The 20,911-nt window shown below is 33.1% G+C and overlaps 1 protein-coding gene across 1 annotated transcript; it reads right to left on the bottom strand.

Annotated features, from left to right (window-relative positions):
• Positions 1 to 1,667: 1,667 nt before the first annotated feature.
• LOC117322882 (TNF receptor-associated factor 3-like) lies at positions 1,668 to 12,097 on the bottom strand. The gene is made up of 10 exons (XM_033877819.1): positions 11,991 to 12,097; positions 11,020 to 11,161; positions 9,957 to 10,061; positions 7,017 to 7,184; positions 6,645 to 6,725; positions 6,307 to 6,381; positions 5,991 to 6,110; positions 5,262 to 5,375; positions 4,958 to 5,150; positions 1,668 to 4,535 (listed from the first exon to the last, which is right to left on the bottom strand). The coding sequence occupies exons 1-10, from the start codon at positions 12,095 to 12,097 to the stop codon at positions 3,964 to 3,966; spliced, it is 1,677 nt and encodes a 558-aa protein (XP_033733710.1). The 3' UTR covers positions 1,668 to 3,963.
• Positions 12,098 to 20,911: the final 8,814 nt, after the last annotated feature.

Below are 20,911 nucleotides of genomic sequence, written 5' to 3'. Positions count from 1 at the left end.
TATAATGCGGTATAGGTCATACTTGTATTGCAATACATGTATCGTGAAACGGAAACTATTGGCAAAATTGAATTTTTCGCCTCTTTTTAATTGGCGGTATGACGTCACAATAACTGCACTGGTGTAAGATTTCGGCATTATAGGATATTAATGACGTCACAATAACTGTACTGGTGTAAGATTTCGGCATTATAGGATACAAATGACGTCACAATTACTGTGCTGGTGTAAGATTTCGGCATTATAGGATATTAATGACGTCACAATAACTGTACTGGTGTAAGATTTCGGCATTATAGGATATTAATGACGTCACAATAACTGTACTGGTGTAAGATTTTGGCATTATAGGATATTAATGACGTCACAATAACTGTAATGGTGTAAGATTTCGGCATTATAGGATATTAATGACGTCATAATAATTGTTCAGAAAGCGTAAATATATATCTACATACATATATCAACAATACATAGTGCATATGAGACATTGTGATAATATTAAGATATATAACATAGTAAAACAAATGACGAAGAAAGACAAAGTTTTAACTCTTCCTCATACGACAGTGCCATATCCACGTTCTTAAAAACCGTTTCCATTGCGCAGTGATGGTCGGCCCGATACCCTGTTATGATAATTGTGCCAAATCCTCCAAATAGATGATATGAATACCTGGATCGCAATATAAGAATTATTTAAAGACGCATATTGTTACATGTCATATAATACTATTCATTTAAAGAAGGTACATATTACAAGGAAATGTCTATCATGTTTTAAATTATTTCAACATGTTTTAATGTATAACATTTATACAAATGGGTTAGACAGCAGGCTAGGCCTATATAAATCTCATGATTTAATTAACTAAAAAAATGTTATCAATTAGCTTAGGAGTATGACAATTACATTTTTACATCGACATGTTACGCATTCAAGTATTCAGGAGAATCGGAAATGTGCGTAGATAAGAGTACCTTCACACTAACAGTGCATAGTTTGTATATGAGTAAACGTGATTGTCAAGGATTCAGAAAACTTTGATATACTATCTAATGTGTAACAAGAGTTGAACAGCATGAACATCGATATATATTTAGCCCTGATTTTGTCATTGTCACTTGGACGTGAGGACAAAAGTGTCATTTATATGAATAAATGAAGTTACAAAATTCCTCAGTTTGATTAACAACATATATCTGACATTCACGAGGAATAAAACTGAAAAGGGATGGTCTATTAAGTGAGAAATATCACTAAAATCAAAGGATTGAGACACACAGTAACAAGCCCACTGTTTATATACATGTAATTATATCATTCGTAACGACCATTGAACAGGAGTCTGAGTCCTGTGTTTATTACATCATCAAGTTACGTAAAGTTTATTCAAGTACCGGATTTGTACAACCCTCTTCAACGGACTCATACAAAGCTATAACACATAATACTAATAATATTGACACAATATGCATGTTATATAAACAGTATAGACTATTAATTATACTAACATTCAAAATTAAGTATTTGGCTTTACGAATATCAAAGGTCTTGTTTTTATTTTTTTTCATGTTTTAAAACGGTATCTCTCTCTCTCTCTCTCTCTCTCTCTCTCTCTCTCTCTCTCTCTCTCTGTCTCTCTCTCTTTCTCTCTTTCTCTCTCTCTCTCTCTTTCTCTCTGTCTGTCTGTCTCTTTCTCTCATATAGACATAGAACATGGAACAGTTACACAAATTCAGTAGGTATAAACAACGGAAAATATCGGTAGATAATTAATTTGCCGAGGGTATATAATAATTAATTAGAAAACATCTTAGGTGGTGAACATTTGGTAAAAGTAAATAAATAAATATATAGATAAATGATATAACTAAAAGGTTTAACAAAATGACATCGCTGTGAATCGATAGTTGATATATATATTAGAAGGTAGGAATACTGAATAAAATTAGTCACGTTATGGTTTCGGTTTTTATAGCAGTATATCACCATTTATCACATATATATAATGTCTACTTCCTGTGGTAAAAATTCCTGAATTGTATTAACTTATCGGTATTTTTTTCATGAACACGAATTCCCCCTCGGCCCCTATGTCTGCAGATTGTAAATAAATCTTGTATTAGTCGATTTGGATAATCAAAATAATTATCCATCAGTTAATATATCAATTGTGATACATGTACATCAATAATCAGATCTAAGTATTAACATACGAACATTACATTGTATTTGGGCGAACTTTGATGAAGAGAGCAGTAACATAGAAGTAAACTGACCATACTGGACATTAGCTACGTAGCAGATAACTATTAACTGTGGATTATTTAGTTTTGATATATATTATTTTTCGATTCTGTTTGAATGATAAAAAGCATCCTTGACTAAATTGTCCATTGAACTACATGTACCTGGGACTGTCTTCTAGATAAAGTTGCAACATGTGTGCATATGTATTCACACAGGTACACACACTGTAATTTCATAATATTGTATGTGGGCGAACTTTGAAGAGGAGAGCAGTGACATGGAAGATATATCCGCGCCTCATAATGTACATTGACACCCACGTGTTTTGGAGACTTTGAGACCTACCGACAAGGATATTCACCGCCCACTCAGAGGCTACTCAATGAGTACACGCTTAACGATTGTAGAAATCACTAGTCAACACTTCCCCGTATTTAGATAAATACTGCGAACTTTGTGTAAAAAACGGAAATGTTAACAAGCCCTAACAACCATTCATTTGCCATTAACAAAATAATTGGGAGCTTTGACGAAACCCGTCATTTAGCATTACATAAGTATATGCAACACTATACAGGTAGCTCGAAATGATTGATTAATTTATCATAAGCCGGTATATCAATACGCGGAGAGGACTGAACTTCCCCTGTCCCATTGATTTGCTCAACTAGGTCAAGTACGTAGGGAATTTAAAATACTGAGATATGCAGTTCACGTCGTACGATAACGTTCCCATGACTATTTAAAGACAGTCACACCAGGCTTGTGACTCCCACTCGTCGGGACTAGACAGATACAAACCCGCTGAGTTCCAAGTAATATGTTTTTAACAGAATAGTGATTATGTAATTCCAATGAAACTATTTCGGCCTCAGTCGCACTCCCCCGCCCTGTCGATTTGATATCTGTTATTGGTGTCAGTCTCATACTTTATGGACGAAAAACTTATCTTATCAGTGTTCAATGACTAAAGAATATATAAGAACTTACTACCCCGGCTAATAAAATGTATTGACATGTCTTCAAATGAAATGTTTTTTATCGACATTAATTGATTAAATCTCTTAAACTGTTGAGATGCAATTAATGAAATGCGCTATCGGCATCCATTACTATACATAAATATGTGTCTATACATAAACATACACAGCTCATATCAGGAATAAACCAGATATTTATTATAAACAATCGCATTGCCTCATTGGGTCGACACATTATGTAAACAACTACAAACACAATTTAAATATTTAAAAGTAGCCAGCCTCATTCTGCAGCATGTACGAACAATTTGTTCAGTGACCCCACATGTTACTATGGTATCAAATATCAGTACACAGTACATAGAATGTTGTTTCTCTGAAGGCCACCACCTGTGCAAGCTACAATCAAAACAGTAGCAGCTGAATTGTTCAAATATCATCCTACATGTATCACCTGCCATCGCTTGCTGTACCTAAATACACATTTTTGTCAATGTCAACCGACGTCGTACGATGTCAAATAGACAATTTCAAATCTACATCTTAGTCAAACGGTTTATCAAAATGAAATATACAGATATATTTTTTTACATAGAGTATCTTATAATACATATGCAAAGCACACTTAAGACAAAGCAATTCTGACAAATATCAGACGAGGGACAAAGACTAGAGTGTTCTGTTATGTAGCAAAACTTCATTTTATACACAACTCCAAGTCTGATATGATTATGGTGGATTGATGCCATTCGTATCCACTTCAATCTTGATAAATAGTGTATCTTCGAGGAGGTAGGTTATTGTCTCAAGCACTGAGTGAGATACAAATACAGGACAACCTGATGCAATATTCATTTCTGTCTGTGGCCGTCTAAAACTGCTGCTGTTTGGATCAAGTCTAAAAGAATCCGACAACCTCTTAGTTCCCGTATCCTGATTCAGTAATATCATGGACACATTCTGTTGAAAGGGCCAAGGCAGTAGAGAGTCAAAATCGCCTCTCATCACCACAAAGAACAGCGACATGTGTGTACCTTTTCCAATACCATCGCCATTTAGGTAGACCCTAGCACACATTTTATAGCCAAATTGACTGGTGTAAAAGGGCTGACTAAATAAAGAAAGTGTCCTGCCATTTACTGCTTCCTGTTTCCGTCTCCTGTAATCCTGTATTTTCCACATCAAAACACCATTCAACGATGCTGTTTCCTGAATCTCAAGTCGCAAGTCTAATTCAGAAAGGCGGATATCCATAAGCCCGATTTGTCTTTCGTGATTCTGTAGTTGGCTGTCGACATCGCCTTTAGAATTGCATGTACGAAATAAGATATATTTTGAATAGAAATAACACAACAGTATTTCCTGTTAATTTCCAACCAATCATTCGCATGAAATATTATATTTCTGCATATCTAGGTCTCTCCGCTTCTTCTGGGCTCTATTTTAGATGATCAACGATATTCCGTAAGTCAAACTCCGGTTGTGATATTGCCCATTAAAAGTGATTTACAGAGATTTCTTTGTAATTATTTTGCATTTGCCTTTGATTTGTCGAATACTAACCAAATGATGTAATCTTCAAATTGTACATCGCAGAAGAAAACATGAACATACGAACGAATTCAAATTCAAATGTCTGATCTCCGGAAGTCCCGCCGGCCTATATTTGAGTAAGGAATTGATACAAATGGCAAATTGCAGTGTAGTATTCAAAAGTACTAACCTTCGGCTACGTGCCAATAACCACCAGCCAGACCACTCTGCTCAAGCCGTGTCACCCTGTCTGAGATGTCTGTCTGTCCGCACTGAAGAGTTTTTATGTCTCTCCCTTGTTTCTCCACCATATCTTTCCCCGCGGAATCCTTCAGTCTTCTCTCCAAGTGGATTAGTTGTTCAGCTTGAGCAACGCATTGCAACTTTAAATAGTTCATAATTTAGATTTCAATCAACTCTCATATGACGGACCATTCAACGAGATGAGAAACGCCGATCATATTACCACCAATACAGTAAATACACTAACATACCTTGATATCCTTTATCGCTTTTTTCTTGGAGTCCATGTCCTCTCTTAAGCTCGTCATTTCCCAAAGATATTTGTCAACTGTATTTTTGGAACTGTCTCGACTTTTAGAGATATCCTAGGAAATAACATTTCATTGATCAATCTATTTAATGACGTTAATGTTTATATCGCAGTCAGGAGACTATCATATTACATTTATCTTTTTTGTTTAATTCGAGACCACAGCGTTGATATTTCCATTCATAATAAAACAACAGCACATTCCCAGCAACACAGAAATATATAAACATATACACTTTAAATGCTATTTGTGGTTAACGGTGGTTTCCTGAAATAATAACGGTACCATTTAATCGTTGAATTCGCGTTTTATTGCTTACTGAATTAGTTCACAATAAACACAAACCATATTACATAAAAATAATTACAACCCCTGTTGACTTCGGAATACCTAATACAGAAAGAATTTCGACTGTAGGATATTTTTTATACAGTTGATATACACTGTTATCTGAAGCCCATGACCTTTTCCTGTGTATGATTAATAGCAAATTATGTACGACATGAGCTCTAATAAAACATATTCAAAAAGAGTTAATTAACAAAAAATATGGCTATGGAATTTAAAAACTGAAAAACGACATTCTTAATCTTTGACTATGATTTTACATTGTGATACACATTCTGGGTCAAAAGTCTTCCTTGATTTCGATCGTGACAATACACTTACTTGTAGTTCCCTCCGGATCTCCATACTTTGGAGGTCAATACTGGCCGTATACACAGTGATCAGCTCTAGGTGTTGGTCAAATGATTCCTCTTCATGTTTCCTCACCGCTTCTTGTAATCCCTAGGGCCAGATTGTGAACCATAAATGTCATAGTGGATTCTAATATGCAACTAGCTAAAACGCAAATACAGCAAGTTCTAAACGACAAAAAATTCGTACAACACTAATTGCGAGCTGTTACATACTACGTAATAATTTACGGGTATTAAAATTTGAATGGTAACGAATCTAATCGTATTAAACGTATTATACTTACTGAAAAATCACATCCCACATTTGAAAACTTACAGTGAAATGGTCTGTTCGGACATCCCTGTTCGTGATCCTTCATCTTATATTTGAAATAATAAAACATTATTTACTACATGCTATTCTATTCTGGTGACCAGATTCAATCAAGAATTTATAATGCCATGCATGTATGCATGTTAACTCTGTTGTAAAGTCACATGATTTTCATATCATTATACTCTGAAACCAAAAGTAATGGTTCCTGAATTATGTACTTCAACTTTATTCGTGGAATAATTTTGTCTTTAGATTTTATCTTTACCCGATATCATGAAATAACTGCATGATTAAGTCACCACCTACCTCTTTTCTTGGTAAGTAGGTAATATCGCAACTGTTCGTGCAGGCAATAGGGTAATTAATACACTGGATTGATTCATGATCCTGAAAAAATATATCGAACATCTGAAATATACAATTTTATATGAAACATTGTTGTCTTAGATAAACTGAACATCACTTCACTACCTTATGTAGTTTTAAATATAATAATTAGATTTTAGAAACAGTAATTAATGAAACCCTTGCTCGTTTTAGATAACAACTATTTGGAAAACCTATACAAATACGTTGCGCCAATTATATGTTATTGCACGTTATTATCTACTGTTTTATTCATTAATTTATATCTAGCAATCATAATTTAATAATTCAACGGATTGAAAGTACCATTACCTGTTTTTGATTGAAGATGACCTCCTCCTGACAGAAGGAACAAAGCACGTATCTATATTGACATTGCTCCAGATGTTCCTCAAGGTCCTTTTTGAGAGTCCGTACATTACACCCATTATTTACAAAGCTACACTGTACAGGTTTGTAGTAACAGTGCATGTTATGTCCCTGTGCAGAACAACATTTCCTCTTAAATAAATTCACTCTCTTCAGATTTCAGGCTTATAACAGTCGAATATATTATCGTTCATTCAACAAGCGATCTCGTTTGACATCATTCTAAGACTAAATATTAAAAGACGTTACCTCTTCAATAAAGATTGATTGAAAAAAATAATAAATAACAACGAATTACATACTTTGCGCTATTACCATCCCCTTAAACTTTTGAACATCATCCTCCGTCTATACATTTTGAATGTAACTTTGTTACTTGTACTCCGTCTATACATTTTGTATGTAACTTTGTTACTTGTACTCCGTCTATACATTTTGTATGTAACTTTGTTACTTGTACTCCGTCTATACATTTTGTATGTAACTTTGTTACTTGTACTCCGTCTATACATTTTGTATGTAACTTTGTTACTTGTACTCCGTCTATACATTTTGTATGTAACTTTGTTACTTGTACTCCGTCTAAACATTTTGTATATCACTTTTAAGCAGTCGTGTGAGAAACATGCATGTTATTAAGATTTTTTCTTTTGATGATGTTAATAAGATATATTTCTTTATCTTGAGTATCATTTGTTGGTATAATAAGATGTATGTCTATACCATGTGTACCATTTGATAATGTTAATTAGATGTATTTCTATATTATGTGTACCATTTGATAATGTTAATTAGATGTATTTCTATACCATGTGTACCATTTGATAATGTTAATTAGATGTATATCTATACTATGTGTACCATTTGATGATGTTATTTAGATGCATTTCTATATCTTAGCTAGCTTTTGATTTAAATATAGCTTGTCTTAAGCTAATATTGTTAACTTTTGTCTTTAGATAATGTGTTTAACTTTGTCTTTATATAATGTTGTTTACCCTTGTCTTTATATGGTGTTGTTCACCTTTGTCTTTATATACTGTTGTTTACCTTTGTCTTTATATAATGTTGTTAACCCTTGTCTTTATATGGTGTTGTTCACCTTTGTCTTTATATAATGTTGTTTACCCTTGTCTTTATATACTGTTGTTCACCTTTGTCTTTATATACTGTTGTTTACCTTTGTCTTTATATAATGTTGCTTACCCTTGTCTTTATATAGTGTTGTTTACCTTTGTCTTTATATAGTGTTGTTTACCTTTGTCTTTATATAGTGTTGTTTACCCTTGTCTTTATATAGTGTTGTTTACCCTTGTCTTCAGATAATGTTGCTTACCCTTGTCTTTATATAGTGTTGTTTACCTTTGTCTTTATATAGTGTTGTTTACCTTTGTCTTTATATAGTGTTGTTTACCTTTGTCTTTATATAGTGTTGTTTACCCTTGTCTTTATATAGTGTTGTTTACCTTTGTCTTTATATGGTGTTGTTTACCTTTGTCTTTAGATAATGTTGTTTACCTTTGTCTTTATATAGTGTTGTTTACCTTTGTCTTTAGATTATGTTGTTTATCTTTGTCTTGAGATAATGTTGTTTACTTTGTCTATATATGGTGTTGTTTACCTTTGTCTTTATATAGTGTTGTTTACCTTTGTCTTTAGATAATGTTGTTTACCTTTGTCTTTAGATAATGTTGTTTACCCTTGTCTTTATATAGTGTTGTTTACCTTTGTCTTTATATAGTGTTGTTTACCTTTGTCTTTATATAGTGTTGTTTACACGTGTCTTTATATAGTGTTGTTTACCCTTGTCTTTATATAGTGTTGTTTACCTTTGTCTTTATATAGTGTTGTTTACCCTTGTCTTTATATAATGTTGTTTACCTTTGTCTTTATATAGTGTTGTTTACCCTTGTCTTCTTATAGTGTTGTTCACCTTTGTCTTTAGATAATGTTGTTTACCCTTGTCTTTATATAGTGTTGTTTACCTTTGTCTTTATATAGTGTTGTTTACCTTTGTCTTTATATAGTGTTGTTTACCTTTGTCTTCATATAGTGTTGTTTACCCGTGTCTTTATATAGTGTTGTTAACCTTTGTCTTTATATAGTGTTGTTTACCTTTGTCTTTATATAGTGTTGTTTACCTTTGTCTTTAGATAATGTTGTTTACCTTTGTCTTTAGATAATGTTGCTTACCTTTGTCTTTATATAGTGTTGTTTACCTTTGTCTTTATATAGTGTTGTTTACCCTTGTCTTTAGATTATGTTATTTACCTTTGTCTTTATATAGTGTTGTTTACCCGTGTCTTTATATAGTGTTGTTTACCTTTGTCTTTATATAGTGTTGTTTACCTTTGTCTTCATATAGTGTTGTTTACCTTTGTCTTTATATAGTGTTGTTTACCTTTGTCTTTATATAATGTTGTTTACCTTTGTCTTTATATAGTGTTGTTTACCTTTGTCTTTATATAGTGTTGTTTACCTTTGTCTTTATATAATGTTGTTTACCTTTGTCTTTATATAGTGTTGTTTACCTTTGTCTTTATATAGTGTTGTTTACCCTTGTCTTTATATAGTGTTGTTTACCCGTGTCTTTGTATAGTGTTGTTTACCCGTGTCTTTATATTGTGTTGTTTACCTTTGTCTTTATATAGTGTTGTTTACCTTTGTCTTTATATAGTGTTGTTTACCTTTGTCTTTATATAATGTTGTTTACCTTTGTCTTTAGATAATATTGTTAACTTTTTTGTTTTCGGATCATATTGCTATTTTCTTTGGTTACTATAGTAATTTTGTTGTCTATAGTTAATGGTTCTCACGACTGATTCAATAAAACCAATATCTGACAAGTCGGGGTAAGACTGACAACCTCCACTTAATGATTACCTCTAGTTGTTTCCATTGTAATTCTTCTATACATCCTTGGTCTTTATTAGAACAGTATACAAGGAGAGCAGCGATTTCACGCCTGGCGCTAGGATCTCGGAAAATCTGGGGAAAATTAACAAAAATTGATTGATCATTTGAAGTACATGTATGTAAAAAGAATTCTTTCATCCTTTTTTATTATAACAATTATTATTAGTTTACTTAAATATAGATAATAGATATGTGCATAGACATAAGTTTGTTTGAATTTAGTCATTAGGAAATATATGTAAAACGCGAAAATAATACGACCGGGTGTTCCGGCATAGTAAGCGTCCACGACACCCGCACTACAAATCTGGTCAACAACGGGTAATTCACAACCTCAAATGAGCGGTAGGGTGATAACAACGGAACCATCTAACACGACTTCATATCGCATAAGGAAATGGAATATTTCCTTATAAGGTCATGATGTCGACAATACAACTTTTTCATAGATTCGAAATGCATCTCTCGAAACCTTGTGTTGATAATGTATCCGTCAGTAGTTGGCATCACTCACGGAAATTGTGGGACCAAGACCTTGGATATCGAATCAGCTTTACTCTAGCATGCTACAGGTCCAATATTAGGTCTCTGTTTAAATGGAAAAAGTTGACGCCGGACGGACGAAGGACGTCGCACCACGGCATAAGCTCTCTTGCCCATTGGGCAGGTGAGCTGAATATTGAATATGATAAGCGTGATATTTCAATTTCCGAATTGTTAATATAGCTTATTTGTAAGTTCTCCCTACTGGCCATGTTGTAAGTAAAAGTCGATGTAAGGATCAATAATGAAGAGTCTATAGTGTCCTTGATTTCAAACTCTACAAAGGATGGTCAACATCTTCGCTAGCCTAAGGCTTCTGATTATGTTACACTCTGCCAAAGTTGGTTGGTGGAGTGAAACGCAATCAGAAGCCTGTGCTAGCAAAGATGGATGGTTAAAGATAAAAGGTCACTGTTATCTGTAAAACATCAAACTTGATCAATCATATCACATCTACAGTAAGTCTATCCTACCAAACAAGCTATACCTCTTCCGTTCTCAGATTAGGCACACACATGTCGTCCTTCCCCGGGCACCTCCTGGGAGGCGGCTCATCGACCACTTTAAAAGCGCACACCTCACACATCCTGTGTCCACAAAGGGTTTGTACTGCATCCCGAAGCACATCTCTGAAATAATATTTGGTCATCGTGATTGATTTATTAGGCTTAACATATTAAATGCAGTCGTCCCCCGTATACAGGCACATTTTGCCCCGTGCCGATTTCGGCGGTGTAATGGGAGTGGCGTTATAACGAAGGTTCAGTTCGACATACATTTAGGCCTACAATGAGCACGTATATATACTATTTATGTGTGTTGTTTATACCTTTTGGGGTCAATGAATTTATAAATTACAGTCATAATTTTTTTTTAAATACCGTTTTGTATAATGGTCCCGGTGCATAGCACAGGTACGGCAAATACTTATAACATGAACGAACGACTGGGGGACTCTGCTGTGTCTATAAATAAAATACTAGAGAGCTCAACAATTACCAAAATGCTGGGCGGTACAGATCATGGTGATGGAAAGGTACTTCTGTCTTCACACATTTGGTTGTTTTTCATGAATACTCCAGGGGTGTGTGAATAAATAAGTAATAATAAATGGTTGTCTCCATTGGACTATTTTCCGTTTCTATTAAGTAAATTAATAATTTTCTTCCACTTACACGCAGGCTAAAACGGGGGTCTACAGTATATAATAGAGCTTCCTACATGACAAGCTGTTGTAGAAAAAGAGGCAGTCAATGATATCGAAGAAAAAATAATATTAGTAATCGACTTATCAACGAATATTAAAAAAATCATTTAATTATATCAATAATTCATTTCACAATATTTCTATATTACTAATTGAATTAACGATATCAAGAAAAAATGTCAACACAAATTGCCATATTCCTGTTTGTATGTTTCAACATAGCGTATCATACTAATGTGACGATGAACTACCTGCACAGGAGACATTTATGTTTCGTGTCAAGATTCACAAAGGAGGGGTGTCCCTTCGGTGTCTGCTGTATGGATAACGAGAAAGAATCTGTAGACACCGTTGCCATTTCTGAAAATCATAATAAAATTTTTATTCATTCATCTATCTTTGTTTAACTATTTATTCCTTGGAAACGTAATTTTTCCCGTATAAATCTATAATATGTAGAAAACACAATTTTTGTCAAGGAAAATGAGAATAATCATATCGTCGATATGTGACACGTATTTGACTATTATGGTGATCGTACACAAAAAAATCCATTTTCAGAATAATTAAGGAATTATCAATACATAGAACAGACACATTCATTAATGTTTTGTTCAATAACACTAACAAATTGTTGATTTCATATTCATCATTAATTGCCTTGTTAGTATAAGATTTATGTTTCCTTTTTACATTTTGACAGCACATGAAATTTAAAAAACGGACTCAAGTACCTTTTTTGTTTTTGAATTTTAAACTGCCTACCATTTATAGTATGTTGCATATTTTAAAACAAATTGTCTGTTTTATAGTCAGTATGACAGGGAATGAACCCTTTTAAAATTTTCAAATGTAAAGGAAGTTATCCTAAATATATCAACATGGTTCATGTAAACCTTCCTTTCGTAACTCCCGAATACGTCACAACCTTATTTTAGTGCATTGAATTTCCATTTGTCAAACATCAAATTACAAAATATTCGGTCTCAATCACTTCACAATCTTTTCAGTGATGATTTCCACGCAAACTTATTTCAGTGACAAGTGTTCCGTTTCCGTTTGACAAATAAAGTTTCTTTGTTGTAAACATTTTACAGTTTTACAGTTTCTATAAGATAAACAGTACGTGCCAAATAACGTATCAAAACTTCCCGTATAGTCAGTCTACCCACGCAGTACCTGGATCTAGGTCATATGTATCACGTGCTCGCTCGAGTTTGACAGGGGGATTCCTAGATGCATATCTGGAAATTATAGGTCAAGGATTACGTTATTACTTCCATTGAAATAATTTTTACATGATATGAAACTCAACTCGGGTGAGGCACGTGGTACACAAATAAAATCATTACTACATCTCAGGGGTTCCGGGGTATCTCCCAAACCTTCTAACACACAGTTCACCATCGCCAGTTCTCTGTTATACCCGTAAGTACGACTGTAAGGTCACATGGCAGGAATACTAGTACCACGGTAATATCGTTATTCCACTTGCTTCGTGCAAATGTCGTTACATTTTAGATTAAATCGAATCAGAATCTACATAAAACATATCACATTGATTTAAATATTCTCATTAAACTTGATATGATTGACACATGTAGTAACATGCTGAACAAAGATTTAATCAAAATCGATTATACATGCCATGGTGAGAGGTTACACGTTAGATAAATGGTTATTTTGAAGGCAGAACGAGCACATGACTTATCCGTCATAATAATATAACTACACATGTAGTAAGTAAACAAAGCTTATGAAGTAAACACAGTATTTCTCGGTCCTCTCTACGGACCTACGGAATTACAGAATGACTAGAGAAAGAAGAATTATTAATACTATATCATATTTATTACGGTCAGTTATGATCTTCGACAAATGACCAGGAACCATGCGTTACGTAAGTACCCAACCCACTCAAAATATTGGAAAAACATTCCTTAAGTACGTCCAGTGCCGCTGTCTTATCATTGGAAAACCGTAATAGTCATTACATTTTTGAAAAAGCAGGACTTTTCGTAGTAATTGGCTACTGTCCAACTCATATGCTTTTAACTGACAAAAACAAAAATCGGTGTTTCCGTAGTGGAATACCAGTTACAATACAGAATATATATAAAACATCAGAAATTCAAAAACCGATATCGAAAACGAAACATTTGAATACAAAATGGAAATTTTGATACGTAGTACGTCAACGGAAAGATACGAAAAAATGCAAATGCTGCTCCATGACGCAATAAGTAGGAATTGTATATAAATTATTTGACATGTAAATATGGAAATCCCATGTAGCGAGAATCATCATATCTCAGTAAAAGTGACTGCATAACGAAGAGAAAAGAAAAACTAAATCAATTCTGATTGACTTTTTTTTTTCATTTTAATATTCAGAGAATATATAGGTCATATGTATCGTCAGTTAGAGCTGACATATACAATATATAGGTCAAATGTATCGTCAGTTAGAGCTGACATATACAATATATAGGTCATATGTTTCGTCAGTTAGAGCTGACATACACAATATATAGGTCAAATGTATCGTCAGTTAGAGCCGACATATACAATATATAGGTCATATGTATCGTCAGTTAGAGCCGACATATACAATATATAGGTCATATGTATCGTCAGTTAGAGCTGACATATACAATTATTTTCGGAACTACCATGTACCAGAAAAGGCGGATAAATTCATCAGTCACATCAATACTAAATGAAGGTCACATGGATTCATTCCACGCCATGAATAAATATAATGACAGTAACTACAGAAAAATGATCACGAGATGGTAACAGAATATAGTTATACTCTACAACTTTAACACGACTAATAGGTATATGTGAAGCCATGTTGCTTGATTTAACAGGCAAACAATTCATTTACTAGTATTTCAGATAATGCCCCTGATATATGTCATGTTAGGGGTATCAGATTCACACAACCATTACAAACTTGACAGTTTAGTTAACATTACAAATAAGGTAAAGCATTGGGTGTTCTTTTATTTCAACAGATCCATAGATAAATCTTTTGTGCGCAGAAACTGACTCATAACATGGATTTTCAGAAAGTAAAAAACACAGATTCTGCGGAAGTTAAAACATAGATTATTGGGAAGTCATTCAACGGATTCTTGGAAAGTAAATACACATAGTTTAGGGAAGTTAAAACAAAACAAAAAACTGCATGTTGGCATGTTAAAGTATACCATCTGGACATGTAAAGAATGTGTGTGCGTATAACCCGTAAAACATTAATTTATTCATCTAATACGATATAAAATATCACTCAAATTATAGTGATGGTGTTATTGAGAACATTCGTTAAGTTAACCGTGACATGATCACAATGTTATTATCTAGAAAAAGTATACGGATATATCCCTATACTCATAATAAATTAGACATGATTCAATGTCATTATCCTAAATAAGATATACGAGTATATCCCTATAACTCACAATAAATAAATTAGACAAGGTTACAGTGTAATTATACGGGTATATCCCTATAACTCACAATAAATAAATTAGAAAAGGTTACAGTGTAATTATCCTAAATAAGATAAACGGGTATATCCCTATAACTCACAATAAATAAATTAGACAAGGTTACAGTGTAATTATTCTAAATAAGATATACGGGTATATCCCTATAACTCACAATAAATAAATTAGACAAGGTTACAGTGTAATTATACGGGTATATCCCTATAACTCACAATAAATAAATTAGACAAGGTAACAGTGTAATTATACGGGTATATCCCTATAACTCACAATAAATAAATTAGACAAGGTAACAGTGTAATTATACGGGTATATCCCCATAACTCACAATAAATAAATTAGACAAGGTTACAGTGTAATTATACGGGTACATCCCTATAACACACAATAAATAAATTAGACAAGGTTACAGTGTAATTATACGGGTATATCCCTATAACTCACAATAAATAAATTAGACAAGGTAACAGTGTAATTATACGGGTATATCCCTATAACTCACAATAAATAAATTAGACAAGGTAACAGTGTAATTATACGGGTATATCCCCATAACTCACAATAAATAAATTAGACAAGGTTACAGTGTAATTATACGGGTACATCCCTATAACACACAATAAATAAATTAGACAAGGTTACAGTGTAATTATACGGGTATATCCCTATAACTCACAATAAATAAATTAGACAAGGTTACAGTGTAATTATACGGGTATATCCCTATAACTCACAATAAATAAATTAGACAAGGTTACAGTGTAATTATACGGGTATATCCCTATAACTCACAATAAATAAATTAGACAAGGTTACAGTGTAATTATACGGGTATATCCCTATAACTCACAATAAATAAATTAGACAAGGTTACAGTGTAATTATCCTAAATAAGATAAACGGGTATATCCATAAAACACACAATATACACTGCCCTCCAAAAGTCCTGTTACAATTATAACGTGAAATACAGCGAAGTTAATCACGAAGTCTTTATTACAATTTGTTAGAATCATAACTTCTTATGATGTTTTGTTACAATGGAAATCCTCAACATGCAACATTCAGGAAATTTCCCTCTTTGTTTAGTATAGATTTCAAAAATGCATTTCTTACATTTCTTTTACTGTTAATCAGTTTAACAAATACTTTTATTTGTGTCAGTAAAATAAAGCCCGTATTTTTATTCATTTTTGATCATTATGGAAAAAAGGACACTCCATTCTCTCTCCCTGCAACTTCAAAGAAGTGAGGTATTTTTCAGATAATTTGCAATCGTCTACCTTACGGATATTACAACACTTTTCCTCAATTTTGTTGGTTAGCCATTCGACAAGATTATAATGTAATTATCCTAGATAAAGTATACGGTTGTATTCCTAAAACTCACAATAAATTAATTTGACAAGGTTACAGTGTAATTATCCTAGATAAAGTATACGGTTGTATTCCTAAAACTCACAATAAATTAATTTGACAAGATTACAGTGTAATTATCCTAGATAAAGTATACGGTTGTATTCCTAAAACTCACAATAAATTAATTTGACAAGGTTACAGTGTAATTATCCTAGATAAAGTATACGAGTACATTCCTATAACTCACAATATATAAATTAGACATGATTACAATGTACACTACTATACGAATCATTGTATGTATTGATCTCTACATGCCTAAAGATAAAACAGTAGTTATAGGTCAATTATACAATGAAGGTCGGCTTTTTGTCTATTTCTTACGTGAAATAAGTGATCACGATTATGTGTGTATTAGTTAATAACCTGAAATAAGTGATCACGATTATGTGTGTATTAGTTAATAACCTGAAATAAGTTATCACAATTCTGTGTGTAATAGTAAATAACCTGAAATAAGTGATCACAATTCTGTGTGTAATAGTTAATAACCTGAAATAAGTTATCACAATTCTGTGTGCAGTATTAAATAACCTGTCACGAACACAAAATAGAAAAAAATGACCCATGTTATCTACGTTACATATTAAAAAATGTAAACCAGGGGATATGACATCTGAGATAATAACGAGTGTGTCTCACGGGTTAATAAAACAGCGAGATAGGTAATGAGTAATACTTAGACTTACACGACACATCAATGTCGATAGTAACAGCGTATTTTTCTACTCATTGTCATAAAATGGAAATTATTAATCCAGTTATGTATATTGAAGGACTCAGATATCACGTGATGTTAAGGACATTACATAGCTTCATGTCTGATCTCTGGATACTTATGTTTGTTTTAACTATTGTTATTTTAATTGCGTACAGTTCTGTCTATTCATTAGTACTATTGATATTTTAATTGTGTACAGTTCAGAGTTATTTAAATAACAGAATGTTTACTCACAAAAAATAAACATTCAAAATTACTAAGATGTTAGTTATACTTGGATTGTTTTGTCATTGGTAGTATTAGCTTTTGTCTCCCTATACTTTTGCGAAATCCTTCAGGAGATGTTGGATTGCGAACGTCCCTTCAGTTAGTATATGATTTCTTGAATATGAAAATATTTTAAGGAAATAAATACTCAGATGCCACTGTATGAATCAGACATATTGTTTGGATGTAGTTAAATAATTCAATGAAGACTGAATCCTGTTCCTATGAAAAAAAAATCATATAACAAACATCCCTCCACAACAATTTTCAAAATAAAACCCGATTTTTATTGGTACAGTGTATATTTGGACATGGGGAAAGCTTGGGTGAGCCTCTTCTATTTCATTAATGTTACCCACCATGCTGGGAAATCTTAAACAACATTACGTTATTAACGAGCAAAATGAGAAATAGAATGAAAAATTGACCACGGAAACTATTACTAATGAAACTATCAATAATGAAACTACTCAATAATGAAACCCTCGTCTAATCTCTTACAGATGTCACGATATCGGAAACAAAATTTGGATTACTTAATCACATGGGACATGTAAGTACCGGACAGAAATAGTAATGTTACTATCTAGAAATTGAAAATCCTCGAAACGGAAATTGAAATAATCACGCTGATCCTATAGCTTAGACGTAGTCCATCACTGTTGATATGTCGATATAAGTCTATAGAAGAGTATGTCGTTTGATTGATATTAAATTATTGTTGTTAAAAGCCTGAAGGACCGAAGTTGAATTCTACAACGTTTAGACTGTTCGAGACACAGCGAGAAACTACCAAATTATTATAATGTTGCGAGTTTCCCATAATATCTACTCCTCTCTGTCAACAAATAATACCTATGCAATGTTACACCTATCACAGGATGTGTGCACAAATATGTATTATCTTAATGGATAATACTTTACTTCTATTGATATATTCACGTATATAGCTGTATTATAATCCAGTGATAAAGAATCTACGTAATGCGCCTCTCAAATGTCAATGATATTTACCGACGTGCCCACCTCAACGTCAAAGTCGTTGTTCATTCTCAACCCACTATCAAAACAGAAATGCTGATAACTTCAAAATATCATTTAAAAATGTTTAGATCGGGTACCAAATCATCGTTTATTAATTATTTTACAAATAATTGTTTGTTAAGGACTTCCCCATTTACATAGGACCAGTATGATAAATCCCTGTCTATATAGGACTAGTATGATAAATCCCTGTCTATATAGGACTAGTATGATAAATCCCTGTCTATATAGGACCAGAATGATAAATCCCTGTCTATATAGGACTAGTATGATAAATCCCTGTCTATATAGGACTAGTATGATAAATCCCTGTCTATATAGGACCAGAATGATAAATCCCTGTCTATATAGGACTAGTATGATAACTCCCTGTCTATATAGGACCAGTATGATAAATCCCTGTCTATATAGGACCAGAATGATAAATCCCTGTCTATATAGGACCAGTATGATAAATCCCTGTCTATATAGGACCAGTATGATAAATCCCTGTCTATATAGGACCAGTATGATAAATCCCTGTCTATATAGGACCAGTATGATAAATCCTTGTCTATATAGGACCAGTATGATAAATCCCTGTCTATATAGGACCAGTATGATAAATCCCTGTCTATATAGGACCAGTATGATAAATCCTTGTCTATATAGGACCAGTATGATAAATCCCTGTCTATATAGGACCAGAATGATAAATCCCTGTCTATATAGGACCAGTATGATAAATCCCTGTCTATATAGGACCAGTATGATAAATCCCTGTCTATATAGGACCAGTATGATAAATCCCTGTCTACACAGGACCAGTATGATAAATCACTGTCTACACAGGACCAGTATGATAAATCCCTGTCTATATAGGACCAGTATGATAAATCCTTGTCTATATAGGACCAGTATGATAAATCACTGTCTATATAGGAGCAGTATGATAAATCACTGTCTATATCGGACCAGTATGATAAATCCCTGTCTACACAGGACCAGTATGATAAATCACTGTCCACACAGGACCAGTATGATAAATCCCTGTCTATATAGGACCAGTATGATAAATCCTTGTCTATATAGGACCAGTATGATAAATCACTGTCTATATAGGACCAGTATGATAAATCCCTGTCTATATCGGACCAGTATAATAAATCCCTGTCTATATAGGACCAGTATGATAAATCACTGTCTATATAGGAGCAGTATGATAAATCACTGTCTATATCGGACCAGTGTGATAAATCCGTCTATATAGGAGCAGTATATCAAACATTATTGATAACAGCAGTTTTCTATGAACACAAACATTGTATAAGGAAAAATGTAACCTTATATGGATATCTTCATATGCTGAAAGGCTAGCAGTATTATAAAGTAAGATATTAAGTCTACATGATCACATGACGCAAATAACTTATCACTAAAGAGAACCAATTTATCTGTTTAGTGTTCACTTTAAATAAGTCCCCCAATAAATCCACGATCAGTTCAAACACAGTATGTGGCCCCTTCACAACGTCATTACATTATTGATTTGTTTTCCAGATAATAAAGAAAAATAGTTTTTGTCAATTAGATAACAATATGTCACAGGAAAACGAATCGTACTTAACCAATGATACAGATAAAACATCACATTGACTTTACCACAAAATGAAATTATTTTAAACAATCTTTAACGAACTATATGTAGTTGATAATCAGAATTTACTTACACGATAAGCTGCTGTATACCATCTCACATAAGAGAAAATGTTATATATTTTATACCTAGAGAAATTCTATGAATACATACATCTAATCATAGATTGTCCAGGAACGGCTTCTTGATATCAAACCTAGTCCGGGAGTACGTAGCTTTCTCGGAATCACAATAGTATTTACGCCTGGGCCAATTTAGGCCGAAATTCGTCAATAACGATATTACTTTGAATATATTTATCTATATGACTTCAATATATTTAGTATATAGTTGGTGTGAATATGAAAGTGAAAAGATCGCATCTACAAATTGTTGTAGTGAATCTGGGAGTGAAACAAACTCTATTAATACGAAAATGGAATTGAAATCAATTTCATAGCAATGATTTTATTTCAATTAGAAATCTGTAACGATAACAACAAAATGGAGATGAGTGATATCGCAGCTAGTAGTAACCATGTACATTGCATGTAAGCTTTCAGCTTGCTTTCTAATCCCCCAAAGCCATGT

This window comes from Pecten maximus, chromosome 3 (genome assembly GCF_902652985.1).
Source record: "Pecten maximus chromosome 3, xPecMax1.1, whole genome shotgun sequence".
Lineage (NCBI taxonomy): Eukaryota > Metazoa > Mollusca > Bivalvia > Pectinida > Pectinidae > Pecten > Pecten maximus.
The sequence above is the reverse complement of the archived record's forward strand: the minus strand, read 5'-3'. Positions and strand labels throughout refer to the sequence as shown.

Bases quoted from the DNA above. Each gene is read 5' to 3' on its own strand.
- LOC117322882 (XM_033877819.1), bottom strand. From the start codon at position 12,097: ATGGCAACGGTGTCTACAGATTCTTTCTCGTTATCCATACAGCAGACA. The intron at 11,162-11,990 runs GTAGTTCATCGT...ATATTATTTCAG, and splicing joins CATAAATGTCTCCTGTGCAG to AGATGTGCTTCGGGATGCAG. The intron at 4,536-4,957 runs GTTAGTACTTTT...GCAATTCTAAAG, and splicing joins TTATTGGCACGTAGCCGAAG to GCGATGTCGACAGCCAACTA.